Raw genomic sequence first — 16111 nt, 5'->3', positions numbered from 1 at the left:
GTAAGCCCTATTATGTCCGCGTTACTTGTTTTAACCAGTAGTTCGAATTCGCTCATTTTATTGACGACACTTCTAACATTACTGTATAAACAATTAAGACTTACTGTTCTTGTATATTTAACAACCTTAACACAACCCTTGAAGTTTTTTAGGTTCTCTTCCCTGGCATTAGCTACCAGCTCACGAGAAACGTTTCTGCCCCCAGAACATCTAGATAATACGTCCAGTTGGGGTAACAGATAAGAACTCTTAAGGTATGTACAAGAGTTACTTTGACCAATATTATCAGATAAACGCATGTCAGTATTACCTATATTACCTAACTAGCAGTTTCCCTGATTATCCCCTTGATGAGCAATTATCCTCTTGTAAAGGGAAAATCTTGCCTGATCAGTTTTATTGGATACTATGATGTGGTCACAAAGGAACTGGATGCAGTGAATAACTTTAATATCATATATTTGGATCTTAGAAAGGCTTTTGATACTGTTGCACATGGAAGACTGCTGAACAAATTGGAGCAGTGTGGCATTGGAGGCAAATTGCTGCTATGGATAAAGGGATGGTTGAGTGGGAGAAGTTTGTTTGTTATTTGGTTTTTAAGAGCATTAGCAACTAAGGCCATATTGCTCCGGGAATATGCGGTGGTCATTCCCTGACCTTTCCGCATTCTCCGCATTTCGTGGTGACGGGTTCGAATCCCGGTCTAATCAAGAAGCATGTGCTATGCACTGCTGCTCCTTCCCACCTGGCTACAGAGGCGCCGAGTGGGAGAAGACAGAATGGTAATCAATGGACTGCTCATCGTGGATTAATGTTATTAGTGGAGTCCCTCAGGGTTCAATGTTGGGTCCATTGTTGTTTTCTGTATTTATAAATGATATTGATGATGGTATATCAAGCTTAATGTCCAAGCAGACGATACGAAGGTTGGCAGGGTTGTTAGGGACATTAATGACAGTCCCCAGGGCTCACATCTGGTGAGTATGGGCTTGGCACACCCAGGGTTCCCAAGCTGGATATCATCATTCTTCTCTTTCTTGGTGATTCCCTTCTACTTGTCTCTCTCTCTCTCTCTCTCTCTCTCTCTCTCTCTCATGGTAACATCGGGATTTTTTTTTTTTTTTTTTTTTTGGCTGTTGCAGCATAAGCCTCAGACTTCCTTGCACAATATATAGCTAATAATAATAATAATACGCTGCTGCAACAGGATCTAGAAAAGTTGAACAGATAGGCTGAGAGGTGGCAAATGAAGTTTAACATTGACAAATGTAAAGTACTACATATGGGAAGCAGTAACCCCAGAGTAACGTATCAACTCTGTGGTACTACACTGACAGTTGTAGAGAACGAAAAGGACCTGGGGGGTAATTGTGCAGGCAGATATGAAGTTTTCTGAGCAGTGCAGATGGTCTGCAAGAGTAGCTCATGGTGTCTTGTCAATGATATACAGGAATCTTTCTAACAGGGATAAGGAGGTGATTATCCCCTTGTATAAGGCAATGGTCAGGCCACACCCCTGAGTACTGTATACAGGTCTGGAGGCCTCACTTTAAGAAGGATGTACAGCTGTTGGAACAAGTACAGAAAAGGGCAACAAAATTAGTGAATGGAACAAAGGGTTGCTCTTAAGAAGAAAGTCCTAAGTTTTGCAAATTAACGTGTCTGAAGGCTAGGCACTTGCGAGGTGATCTGACTGAGGTGTATAAAGCCTTGAATGGTTTGAGCATGCTCAGTGCTGATGAGATTCTTCCTCTTACTCAGAATAATCACCTGAGAGGGCATAAATTCAAATTGAAGAAAGACAGATGTAGGATAGATGTGTGTTGGCCTTTAGCCAATGGGTAGTGAATGGTACAATGGGTTGCTCTTGTGAAGAAAGGTTTAAGTTTTGCAAATTACAGTGTCTGGAGACTAGGCACCTGCAAGGTGATCTGACTGAGGCGTATAAAGCCTTGAATGGTTTGAGCATGCTCAGTGCTGATGGGATTCTTCCTCTTGTTCAGATTATAAACCTGATAAGACAAATTGAGATAAGACAGTTGTAGAATAGATGTGCAGAAGTTTTCCTTTAGCCGGTGGGTGGGTGATTGTTGGAACAAACATTCATCTGTTGCTGTAGAAGTTGACACCTTATATAAATTCAAGGCAGAACTAAACAAACATTTGGAGCAAATGGATGGGTGAAATGGGAAGGGTTTTTTTTTTTTTTGTGCTGATGCTGTATAAGCTTGTCTTCTTGCATCATATTCCTCTACTAATGCTAATGGTTGCATGCTAAATGTGCAGAAATTTATCTTCAGCTAGAGGGTTGTTGATTATTGGAACAAAGTTTCCTTCTAGTTTTGTGGAGGTGGGTCGTTTGAATAAATTCAAGGATAAATTAGATTAGCTTTTATGGTCAGGTGAAATAGGAAGAGGTTTTTTTTTTTTTTTTTGCTGATGCTCTTATAAGCTTCCATTCTTGCATCATTTGTGTCACCATTTGAACAGTAATGCAAGTGACTTTCAACTTGGAACAAAGTAGTATGCATGTTAGGGACAATATGATCAGTCCAAAAAATTTAATTATCTTTAATAGGAAAACTTAAATGAGAATATTTTAAGTGAATTTTACTGTAATATTGTAATGAAGTTAACTGTTAATAATATCGTCAAATTTTTTGTTTTATTATTTTTATTTATTTTATTTTTTTGGCTGGTGCTGAATAAGCATTCTTTCCTTGTACGCTGCTAATACTAACTGACAAGTAGTTGATTCCATTTTGAGTGATCCATATCAAAAATTACTCTGCTACTCACTGATTCATAATTATAATTTTAATTTTTTTTTAATTAGGAATTTCAGCTGAATGTCAGAGGGAAAGATCACAGCATCTAAACAGAGAATTCGCAATGAAAACACTGAGAGCAAGAATTTATCAACAGCTGTTAGAAAACCAAATTAATGAAGTAAAATCAAGCCGAAAAATTCAGGTGAGATAGCATAAAAACTTAAGCAAATAACTTTGTTATCAGTTAATACTCCAGTTGAAGGTCATGGGTCTAAATATCATAAAATATATAAAACAGTGGTTTTCAACATTTTTTTAATAACAGCACCCCTAAGTAATTTATTTTATTTTGCAGCACCCCAACTCAATTTTCTCAATATATATACATATATATAATATTTAAAAATATATATGCTATATGATATTTATTACAATAATATAATTATAAAAATTAAATTTCATAATACAAATTATATATATATACAGTATATAATTTTATTCTTTATATAGAGGTACTAAGTAAACAGCAATTATAGATCACAAAATTAAAAAGATACTGTGCACATTTTTATAATGAAATAAACAATAAAAAAATAATAATAAGTTTAAGTAACTTAAACTCAAATTACGTGACACCCCTGGAATGTTGTTGCGGCACCCCAGTTGAAAACCACTGATAAAAAACGTTTCAATGTTTATTTATGTACTACTTGCTGTTGTTTCTAATTTAATGGAAAATGGTTTAATGCATCTTTTATTTTTTTCTATATGAATAGATGCATTTAAAGAATTGAATTTATTTTCTATATTTTGGTGATATTAATACTGTAAACAGTGGGAGATATTTAAAAACCTGGTCGTTTTTTTCTGAATATCAGTTTGCTTAATTTTTTTTTTTTTTTTTTTTTTTGTCTTATCAGCAGCCCATTTAAACAAGCAGTAAACGTTTGATTACAGACAAACAAGTTAGTACAAAGCATCATTTTAGTTCGTAGTAAAACATAAGTAGGTGAAATGGCATTATTTTTGTTATATCTCATATTGTGAATGACTTCACAAGTTGCCTGTTATTGCATTACCTCAAATAAGCAACACTTCTCCAGAAGAGACGACTAATGTCACTTATTCTTCGCAGATATCACCACCAGGACAGCACAGTTTCGAAGCGTGTTGGCCTCTTATCGGTGGGCAGGTAAAGAACTGAAAGGGGTTTAGGGCTGAAAGCTTCAGACTACAAAAGGTTTAGAAGAGGAACAAGTTAGAGAAGCATTGTTTTAGTTATAGTAAATCACTGAAGTAGGTGAATTCATTTTTGTTATATCTCATATTGTGAACGCCTTCACAACAAGTTGCCTGTTATTGCACTACCTCGAATAAGGTATGCTTTCCGAATAGAGAAGACTAATGTTACTTATTCTTGGTGGATGCCACCACCCAGACAATACTCTTTTGAAGATTTTTGGCCTCTCATCAATGCCATTTCACCTACTTTGGCGATTTACTATGAATTAAAACGATGCTTCCTGCTAACTTGTTTGTCTAGTAAATTTCCCATAGTCTGAGGCTTTCAGCCCTAAACCCTTTTTTGGTATGTTTGATTACATCAACTGAAGGAGAAAATAATAAAAAATCAATGCAGCAACTTTAAAATTTGTTATATGGAGTCTTCCAAAAGTCATGCACCATAAGTACAATATACTAACCCCATAAAGAATGTTTGTTTCAGTCCATTTAAATGTCCTATGCTAAGTTGCAGCTGATTTTCAAATAGTGCACGATTTATTTCTGAACACTTCCCAGTTCTAAGGAAAGTGTTCAGAAGTAAATGGTACTTAAACTCCCACTATCATTTCTTCTTGGATGACTTGATATACAGTATGTTTTAAATGTATTCAGAGAAAGAAATTGAGTATCATCAAAGGTACCAATTATTAATGATTAAACATCAAATCTACTGATTATTAAAATGGCATAATGATTCAACAAGTGAACTTATTTTGCATCTGCCAAAAAAAAAAAAAAAAAAAATCTTTCTCATATTATTTCTACATTCAAAAAGTGCCTTTCCAATTCTTCCTTGAATTTTGCCAAACTCTCCATCTGTCACCCTTGCACTTAATTTATTCCATTGTTCCATAACACACTTCATAAGATCAAGTTTACTGTTACTGCTTAAGATTTTATATTTCTGCCTCTGCTTCTTGTTTTACTAATCCCCTTAGAATCTCATACCTCAGTCAACCCTCCCCCATAAAGTTAGTTACTAAGATCTGCAGACCACATCATCTGAGCTGTTCCTCCTAAGGATAATTCTTATTGCCTTTCACCAATCTAGTCATGCTTTTCTTCCACTTGTTTGGAAAGTTCTGACTGAAATCAGAAAAAATTTTCCAAACACTTGTCAAGTGGCAAAACCACTATGTATGCTATCGGGTTCTGATTTCAATTCCTATTGACAACTGGAGGAAATTTCTTCAATGGAGACTGTAGTTAGCTGACCTCAGGTTGAGGTAGTAGTTTCCTCCCCCACGAGTTACTTCAAGTATTTAAGCCTGCACAACATGCACATCGGCCACAAGAATTATTTTGACTGCAGGGATCTTTCGTGATGGTGATATTGCAAAGACATCTGTCACTGAAAAAGTGGTAAGAAAATACTATGAATCTTTGACTCCATTATCTACATATTTCCAGTTCGGAAATAAACATAATAATACTGATGTCGGTTTTGGGTGCTTTATTGTCTTCAAACAATGCCACTCAAGGATTTCCTTAATAATTTTAGGTTGATTCATGGATAATGATCTAGTTTCTAAAAACAAATGCAAGCCCCGGCCTTTCACTGTCCAAGGAGTGAACATAGCATCACCTAGACAGTAAAACAAGTAGTATTAGCAAAATACATCAAAGTAGTTGTAGTTGATCTGCCAACAATAATCTATGATGAATAAGCTAAACTTAAGGAGAAAAACAACTGGACATGAATATGCATCAACATTCAGTTATTTTTCAAGCAGTGTTGAATATGAATAAGTCAGCATTAGCATTAGCATTAGTAGAGGCATACAATGCAAGAAAGCAAGCTTATGCAGCATCAGCCAAAAAAAAACCTCCCATTTCACTCCTCCATTCGTTCCAAATGCCTGTCCAGCTCAGCCTTAAATTTATTTAGGCTATCAACTTCCACAGCAAAAGATGGAAGTCTGTTCCACCAATCAACTACCCGCTGGCTAAAGGCAAATTTCCACACATCTATTCTACAACTGTCTTTCCTCAATTTGAATCTATGCCCCCTCAGGTGCTTAAACTGAGCAAGAGGAAGAATCCCATCAGCATTCAGCTTGCTCGACCCATTCAAGGCCTTAGGCACCTCAATCAGATCACCTCACAGCTAGGGGCGCCTCCGTAGCCAGGTGGGAAGGAGCAGCAGTGCGTAGCACACACACTTCTTGATTAGACTGGGGTTCAAGCCCATCACCACCAAATATGGAGGGTGCGGAAAGGTCGGGGAATGACCACCGCATATCTCTGGAGCAATATGGCCTTAGTTGCTAATGCTCCTAAAAACCAAACAAACAAACCTCACAGCTAAGGTACAGAAAGCCAACATGAGAACAACAAGAAACATCGGATAACTTACGTGGGTGCCTCCGTAGCCAGGTGGGCAGAAGCAGCAGTGCGTAGCACACTCTTCTTGATTAGGCCGGGGTTCGAGCCCGGGACCACCGCATATCCCCGGAGCAATATAGCCTTAGTTGCTAATGCTCCTAAAAACCAAATAACAACAACGTAACTTACGTGGAAAATTTGTTTCCCCGACACTGGACTCTAGCGCTGCTCGCTCAGTAAACAGATGGTAGGTGTTATTGGTCTGGAGCCAAAATCAAGAAGGATATATTGATTGACTGGTAGGCGTGGCAATCATTGAAATGATTGGTGGTGGGTGCGACAAACAACAAGCTACTGTGTAGTCATTGGTTGGCATTATAATGTGTATTTATGAGTAAAGAACAGTGCATAATAGTTTTGATGAACGGTAAACAGGTAATAGTAGCGATGAATCTTTTAAAGATGGAAGAAATTTGTAAGGAAAATAAAATGTTGGTTGATTTTTTGATGAAAACTAAATTAATAAAAGTTCTGTTCCATTCATTTTTATGTTCTTCATGTTTTTTTCTCATTATTAAAAGCAGATTTTTGGAGTTTGTGAGTGTTTTTACTATATTGTTGATTTAGGTTTGGTTAGAAAAAAAGGAAAAGGTTTCTTTATTTTTTGTTATATTTTGTAACCTGACATTAAATGGTAGGTTAGGAAATAATAGAAAAAGAAATATTCTTTTTATATATATATATGTATAGTGAATATCTATTGAGAGGTTGATTGATGTTATGATACGTGTGTATCTGCACAAGTGTCTTTAAAATTAAAAGTACAGTAATAAGAAAATTAATATTTTCTTAATATATTTATGCGCTACTCCACCCATGATTCTAAAGAAAAAAAGTTAGGATGCCCCTCCATTTTGAGAGGGATTCAAGCTCCCATGAGATTCAAGTGAAGGTAAACTGACCTTTTTTCACCATTAGGGCATATTATTGAATAAGAAAATAAAAATACAGTTAAAAAAAATTTATTTTTTATAAATGTATTTCTAAATATGACTGTGATATTTCTAAATATGATCTAAAGAAAAAAGGTTAAGTTACCCCCTCCACTTTGGGAGAGGTTCAAGCTCCCATGGGATTCAAGTGGAGGTAACCTGACCTTTTTTTTTTTCACCATTATAGAAAGCCGTTCATTAGAGCAAGTTACCATTGAGGAAAGTGACCATTAGTACTACTAAAGTGATACTAAACTGGTGTTATCATGTGTTGTGTTCATGCACCAATCAGCACATCGTTTGCCACGCCTATCTGTCAATCAATATATCGTTCTTAACTTCTGCTCCAGACTGATAACATCTACTGTCTGTTTACTGAGCGAGCAGCGCTAGAGTGCCATATCGGGAAACTAATTTTCCGTGTAAGTTATCCGACATTTCTCGTCGCTCTCGTGTTGGCTTTCTTTACCTTCTCCCACCTCACATGTGCCTACTCTCCAGGTGCTGCAATTTGCAGAACTTAAGCCTTTCTTGGTAAGAGCACCCCTTTGTACCCCTTACCAATCTTGTTGTCGTTCTTTGTATTCATTCTAGCAACTCTACATCCTTCCTAAAATGGGGCCTCCAGACCTGTACATGTACTCAAGGTGTGACCTGACCATTGCCTTGTACAACAAGATAATCACCTCCCTGTTCCTGCTAGCAAAATTCCTATATATCACTGACAAGGCTTCATGACCTGCCCTGGCAGCCCATCTGCACTGTTCAGCAAACTTTATATCTGACTGCACAATTACCCCCAGGTCTTTTTCACTTTCCACTTCCCTGAGTGTAGTACCACACAGTTTATACGTTTCTCTTGGGTTATTGCTACCCATATGCAGTACTTTGCATTTGTCGATGTTAAACTTCAGATGCCTGTATAATTCACTGAACTATAATTTTTTTTCAGGACTTATAAGAACTTTGTGTGCAGATCACTTTACTGCCATTTTAAATAAAATCAATTAGAAACGAACCCTTACTTCGGAAACATGGCTACTAACAAAAGTCGAAATTATTCGTGAGTTAGAAATTGGTGCAAAAAACGTTGAAGTGTGTAAAACGTTTCTTTGTCCTCTTCAATAGTAATGACATTGTGAAAGAAATAAATATTTACATATCAGCACTTGAAAAAAACATAACTGATAAAAAAAAAAAAAAAAATTTTTAGAAAGTGCGAGGTTACAATTGCTGATGAATCATTGCTTCAGTGGTTCACTACAAAAAGAAGTGCTGGATTTTCAATAGACGGCTCTATCTTGAGGGCCCAAGTGGAAAAATTTGCTAAACAATTTTGATGCAATGATTTTGTATGTAACAACAGTTGATTGGATCAGTTTAAAAATTGAATAAAAGCATATTAATATAAATAATATGTGGGTATATACTAATATTTTATATATATATATATTTTTTTTTTTCTAATATTTCTTTTGTTTTTTGAATCTATCTTTTTATCAAGATATTGAGAATTAAAAAAAAAAGTAGGTGGTAGATTTAACTCATCACTGATATAGTGAGTAACAGTTATAACAAGGGTGCCTCCGTAGCCAGGTGGGAAGGAGCAGAGTGCGTAGCACATGCTTCTTAATTAGACCGGGGTTCGAGCCCGTCACCACCAAATACGGAGGATGCAGAAAGGTCAGGGAATGACCACCGCATATCCCGGAGCAATATGGCCTTAGTTGCTAATGCTCCTAAAAACCAAATAACAAACAAACAGTTATAACAAGGAAATTTTGTCGGTCCCTTGATGCTCATTATAACCAAGTTCGATTGTATATATATATATATATATTGAATATTAAAAAAATGTTATATTATTGAATAAGAAAATAAAAATACAGTTTAAAGAAAATTTAATAATAAAAATTTAATAAAGTTATAATAATATAATTATAAACAAAATTACAATTCATAATACAAATTATATATACTCTTATATAATAATTTTATTCTTTTATATAGAGGTACTAAATAAACATCAATTATAGGTCACAAAATTAAAAAGATACCATACAATGTAAGGTATTTAAACATTTGATTTACATAACTTTTCAGTGATATATTTGGCCTGGTGTGATTCGTGGATCTTTTTGATATTAGTTGGAATATTGGAGAGACATACTCTCATGTCTTTCTCAATCGTGTGTAGTCTTTCCCTCTTGTGAGTTTTTTCCCTAAAACTAACTAGTAATTTCCTAAAAATCCTATCTCACATAGGTAAGAGATATAAAATTCTTCCAAGTAGCCAAATATATCTTCAATATATGTAAGCAACTTATCGTTGAGCTTAATTTGATACGTAAGCCCTGGGGTATATGTTTGTGTCATATCGAGACAAGGGAGCACAAAAGGTTAGCTGTAACGTAATATTGTATGTAACGAAACTGTTATCTTTTATACTGTGAGGTGTGTTTTTTTTTAATTTTTTTTTTATTTTGGAATTGTAAATAGAATTATCAGTTGACATAAGTAAATACTGTCACTGTGGTTTATGGAATACAATAATAAGGATGTACCTTTTCATAATGAAATAAATATATACATTTTTAAAAAATAAGTTTAAGTAACTTAAACTCAAATTATGTGGTGACACCCCTGGAATGTTGTTGCAGCACCCTAAGGTGCCATGGCACCTCAGTTGAAAACCACTGCTCTATATAGTGGTCCTATTCTGGAGATCAGTAGATTCCTGGAGAGATCATAATTGATTGGACAGGAGTATAACACACTCCAATATCTCATCTTCTCCACAAGTACACTGTGGGCTATCTGCTAGTCCAAGAGAGTGTAATTTTTGGTTAAAGGGTCCATAGTCTGTAATCAAGTATGCAACATTCAATCCCAGAGACATTTCTTGTGTCTAGACTCTTGATGTTGGGGATAAATCTATAACAAGTGCTCTTCTCAGTGTAGTATCAAACCACCTGCTTTGCCACCTGGTAGAGGTTTTGAAGCACTTGCTTATTTTCTTGTTACCCTCAGTGATACTGGCAAAAAGCATTTGCAACTCCTTTGTTCACGGGAATCCAATCTCTGAAAAAAGGTTGCTTCTACTTAATGTGTGGGTCATGCCAATTAAAAAAAAAAAAAAAAAATATATATATATACTTCCCCCCCCTCCCAAAAAAAAAAAAAAACCTTTTAGAGTCCCTTGTGGCTTGAGCTAATCCACAAGGCTTTCAGCACATAATCCCTCCTATCATGTTTGGGAATTGTAGACCCATTCACAATCTGAACTCATCTGCAGCATTTTTTCATCATGATCTTCTATTTATCCAACAAATCTTTATCTCATGTTTGTTTAATATCGTTAGTCAACCTCCAACCCATGAACGGTACTAAGTACTATAGGTTCTACTACCTCTCGTGTTTTGGGTTTTCATAAAAAAAAGTCCCCACATGATTAATAATTCTCTCTTTACTCCCCTTAAAATCTGATGATCTGTTGGTAATATTATCAATTGTTGCTCATTCTCGTGGAAATTATAAATTACAGCTGCAAACATACACTAGTGAAACTTGCAGCATTGATAATAAGTACATTCTTGCTTTTGAGCATTATTATGCAGCCATTGTTTGTGGATGAATACCACACAGCACCAGACTTCCCTTCTGAATTACCTTCAACAATTTAGTAGCTTTAAACATGGCAAATTTGTTTTTCCTGTCCAATGCAATTAGTTTCTTTAATGCATTGGTCATAGATTTTTAAATGATATTGCAGCAAGAATATGCCCTCAAGCCTCCAGCCATATAATTGAAATATAGCTCAGCAACCAAAACATTTAAATTTAAGTCCCAAAATGAGTCTTATTTTTGGATATATATTTTAATTACTAGCAAGGATGAAAAAATAGGGTGACATCTGTACAGGCTATCCTGAGTGACACAACTAAAAATTTCATTTAATTGGCCAATTCAAGATATTGCTACAAAAGTTGCCACTAGGGCACAAAGGTTTGACAGTGCTGCAGTTTAAATTCAGTGAATTTAAATTGGAACATAGACCTCCAAACCCCCATTCACAATTTTAAAAATTCATCCTGGCACCAGAGATTCAAGACCAGCATGAACTCAGCACCCAGATACTTATCCACAACATGACCCCAGAAAGATTGCCAGTCTGAACTAGAAAACCTGCATAAAAAGTCTGTCTGTCCACTCTCCCTGTGAAGAAGATACAAAGTCAGAGGAGTTCAGTAATTGCCAGACCAGTTTCATTCTAAAGGACCTTTAGAATGAATTTAATGGATGCATTTGTAATTTGCATTATCAGAGGAAAGGCAGGGATATGTGTAAATAAAATATGGCTTATACATTTTGTGAAATTGTATGTAGAGTCATCATTACTGATGAGTAGAATTGATAAGTAGAAAGTTATCCCCATAAACTGAAGCCCAAAATAATCCTATTGCAAATGCATGTTTATATCTCAAAGACATATCTGAATTTGTGTTATGCCTCTTTTCCACCAGGCTATGAGGGATGAGACCCGATAGTTGAATAAAAATGATCAGTAATAATTATTATTACTATAGTTTATAGAGGTTTTTTTAATTGTATTGTATTCTATTCCTTACACATTAAGAAACAAAAAAAATTTATATACGTTATTTAAACATTTAGAAGTTAAAATATGACTTTTAATCATTACAGATTGGGACAGCTGCTCGTTCTGATAAGGTGCGTACGTACAATTTTCTTCAGGATCGCATTACTGATCACCGCCTGAATTATACTATGCATAATATGAAAGAATTTCTCCTCGGTAACACAATGCTTGACGAGCTCATTTTTAAATTGATAGAAAGATCACAGCATGAATCCTTAAGAGAAATATTGCATAAATATGAATTCTCTTCTCAAGAAAAATGATTGTCGGAATTTTTCTTTTAGCAGAAGGAGAAGAATATGTCTAAAGTTCTGAATTGTGCATTTGCTTTCAACTGCTACTTGTGTTACTATTTACAGCACTCTTTCTCTGTTATTATATTTCATTACACAGTAAAAATATATCATTCAGAAAAATAAGAATAAAATTTACATATATATGAAAATCATTTTTAAAAAATTAAACCATAATGTTATTTGTATCTAATAAAGTTGTTAATACACAGAATTTTTAAAAAAATTTTTAAAAATACATTTAGACTAGTCCGGCTCACATTTCCAACATGATACTCATGATACTTCATCTGAATAAACATGTCAACTTCCTAAAATGGTGCGATGCTAAATATCTTTGTACAGGGAGTTCCATTTATATATGATATTTTTATTTCTGTTATAAAATAAAGGCATACCAAGAAACTATACCTTTATTATATTAAAGTGAAATACAAAACAGAGTTTTTTTTTATTTCTTATTATATTCAAAATACATTCTTACTTTTACATCCACTTTTTTTTTTAAATTGCATCAATTAATAGACAACTATTATTATTATCTTTTAACTGCTTTAAAATTGATGCACATTCTTCAATGAAGCTAGCACCTATTTCATCAGTGCCATTATAAAGAAATAAAGAAAATAAATAAAGAAAATTTTGGGTACAATTAATAACATCTTTTAAGAGCTAATGTATGAATTTTGTCGGATAGCAGTTGTCAAAAACAGCTCTGAGATTTTTCCTTTCCTTTACTGAATAAACCATGTTTTTTTCTTCATATTAGAGTCAGTCTTTATTATTATTATTATTATTATTATTATCAGCTATATGGTGCAAGGAACCCTGAGGCTTATGCTGCACCAGCCAAAAAAAAAATTCCCTAGTTACAGAGAGAGAGAGAGAGAGAGAGTCAAAAGTAGAAGGGAATCACCAAGAAAGAGAAGAATGATGATATCCAGCTCAGGACCCTGGGTGTGCCAAGCCCATACTCACCAGATGTGAGCCCCTTGGGTTAATGAAATATATATTCTTTATATTTAAAGATTAGTCTGTTTTTAATTATACATTTTTGATCTTAAACCTAGAAATTTCCAATTTTTCGATTAAATTCTCCTTTCATTTTTTCAATCATTGATTTATTTACTCTAGCTTTGTTATAGATATAATTTTCTGGATAATCTGACGTATCAAATTTATAACAATAATAATAAACTTCTTCATTAGCATTAGCATTAGTAGCAGAGGCATATGATGCAAGAAAGCAAGCTTATGCAGCATCAGCCAAAAAAAAAAAAAAAAACCTCCAATTTCACCCCTCCATTCTTTCCATATGCCTGTCCAGCTCAGCCTTAAATTCATTTAGACGATCAACTTCCACAGCAAAAGATGGAAGTCTGTCGCAACAATCAACTACCCGCTGGCTAAAGGAAAATTTCTGCCCATCTATTCTAAAACTGACTTTCCTCAATTTGAATCTGTGCCCCCTCACGTTCTTAATCTGAGCAAGAGGAAGGATCCCATCAGCATTCAGCTTGCTGAACCCATTCAAGGCCTTATACATCTCAATCAGATCACCTTGCAGGTGCCTACTTCAGGCGCTGCAATTTGCAGAACTTAAGCTTTTCTTCGTAAGACCACACCTTTGTTCCCCTCACCAATCTTGTTGCCCTTCTTTGTACTCATTCTAGCAACTCTACATCCTTCTTAAAATGAGGCATACACAGACCTATACACAATACACTAGGTGTGGCCCTGACCATTGCCTTGTATAACGGGATAATCCTCTCCCTGTCCCTGCTAGCAAAATTCCTATATATCATTGACAAGACTCCATGACCTGCCCTGGCAGCCTGTCTGCATTGCTCAGAAAACTTCATATCTGCCTGCACAATTACTCCCAGGTCTTTTTCATTTTCTACCACCTTAAGTGTAGTACTATACAGTTGGTACGTTTCTCTTGAGTTATTGCTACCCATATGCAGTACTTTGCATTTGTCAATGTTAAACTTCAGTTGCCACTTCTCAGCCCATTTGCTCAACTTATCTAGATCCAGTTGGAGTAGCATACTGTCTTTACTGTCATTATTATTATTATTATTATTATTATTATTATTATTATTAATAGCCATATGGTACAAGGAAGCCTGAGGCTTATGCTGCACCAGCCAAAAAAAAAAAAAAAATTCCCGAGTTACCCTGAGAGAGAAAGAGAGAGTAGAAAGGAATCACCAAGAAAGAGAAGAATGGTGATATCCAGCTCAGGACCCTGGGTTTGCCAAGCCCATACTCACCAGATGTGAGCCCCTGGAGTTAAAATATTGTTCCCATGCCGGGAATCGAACCCGGGCCTCCTGGGTGAGAGCCAGGTATCCTAACCACTAGACCACATGGGAACATTAACATCCCTACCAACCTTTGTATCATCTGCAAACTTGGACATTAAACCTGACATATACTGGTGTGCAAAACATAAGGACCAACACTATTTCTAAAGGTTACAACCACAGAAATCTTTACTTAAGGTACTCTTTACTGATGAGAGTAGATTCAGTCTCAGCAGCGGATCGATATGGCAGTCGAGGTGTTCTCGTCTGGAGGGGTGTTACCTTGGATGGACGTACACAACTCCAGATACTGAAAGGCGGTACTGTAACCAGTTCATGCTACTGTACTGAGGTAATCCTTCCCCATGTGCGTCTGTATCGAGGTGCCACTGGCCCCGAATTCATGTTTATAGATGATAACGCCACACCCCATCGCAAAGCAGTTGTTGATATGCTTTTGGAAACTAAGAACACTGTTCGTATGGAGTGGCCTGCCCTTTCCACCAATCTAAATCCCATCGAACACATATGGGACGCTCTGGGGAGACGCCTAGCAACATGTCCACACCCACCAGAAAACTTTAACCAGCTGAAGATGGCACTGACGGAGGAATGGACAATGTTACCGCAAGAACTTATCAACAACATTGTTCTAAGTATGGACAGGTGGTGCAAAGCCTGCATCAACATTAGGACAACATTGTTCTAAGTATGGACAGGTGGTGCAAAGCCTGCATCAACATTAGGGGTGGTCATATCTCCTACTGAGGACCACCTCTTCCCTTTGTTCCATGTTTGGCAATGATGTCATGGCAGCTAGTGATATGTTGCCATTTTTGAATAAAGTCGCTCTGTACCGTTTTGTTTAATTCATCATTTCTGTACTTCACAAGGTTCCTTTGGTATGCTTTTCCCATATCCAGGCCACTCCTATGAGAAGCTACAGGAGAAAACTTGACTGGTCCTTAAATTTTGCATATCAGTGTGCCCTCATCAATATCATTGATAAATACACAAAACAACAATAGGCCCAACACTGAACCCTGGGGAACTCCATTAATAACATTTGCCCACGAAGAGCAGTGTCCATTGATTATCACTCTCTGTCGTCTCCCACTCAACCATCCCTTTATCCATTTTAGCAACTTATCCTTAATGCCATATCTCTCCAATTTGTATAGCAGTCTTCCATGTGGAACAGTATCAAAAGTTTTCCTGAAATCCAAGTTTATGATACCAAAATTATTTTTGGCATTCAGTTCCTTTGTGACCACATCATAAGTAACCAATCAAATTGGTCAGAGAAGACCTCCCTTTAACTAACCCATGCTGTGTCTTAACTATTACTGCAGTCTTGTCTATATGATCCTGCAATGCTTCTCTAACCAGTGATTCTATTATTTTCCCTGGAACACAAGTTAAACTAACAGGTCTCTAGTTACTTGGAGACCTGTTGTGTCACCTTTTGTACCCC

At 35.9% G+C, this 16111-nt stretch overlaps 1 protein-coding gene and 1 non-coding gene across 3 annotated transcripts in view; one reads left to right on the top strand and one right to left on the bottom strand.

Moving 5' to 3' along the window:
• mRF1 (mitochondrial translation release factor 1) overlaps nucleotides 1–12432 on the top strand; it is a 128311-nt gene extending 115879 nt beyond the window's left edge. For both annotated transcript variants that reach the window (XM_090371840.1, XM_090371839.1), the window contains exons 6-7: nucleotides 2840–2976; nucleotides 12080–12432. In XM_090371840.1, coding sequence (XP_090227966.1) covers nucleotides 2840–2976; nucleotides 12080–12298 — 356 coding nt within the window. In that variant the 3' untranslated portion in view covers nucleotides 12299–12432. The remainder of the gene's footprint in view (nucleotides 1–2839; nucleotides 2977–12079) is intronic.
• A 2202-nt stretch (nucleotides 12433–14634) lies between these two features.
• On the bottom strand, nucleotides 14635–14706 carry TRNAE-CUC (transfer RNA glutamic acid (anticodon CUC)). The gene has a single exon. It is a non-coding gene; the product is annotated as a tRNA-Glu (tRNA).
• Nucleotides 14707–16111: the final 1405 nt, after the last annotated feature.

Source organism: Mastigoproctus giganteus, chromosome 4, assembly GCF_048544385.1.
Source record: "Mastigoproctus giganteus isolate SK-2022 chromosome 4, ASM4854438v1, whole genome shotgun sequence".
NCBI lineage: Eukaryota > Metazoa > Arthropoda > Arachnida > Uropygi > Thelyphonidae > Mastigoproctus > Mastigoproctus giganteus.
Note: the sequence above shows the minus strand (reverse complement) of the source record. Positions and strands in the feature narration are given on the sequence as shown.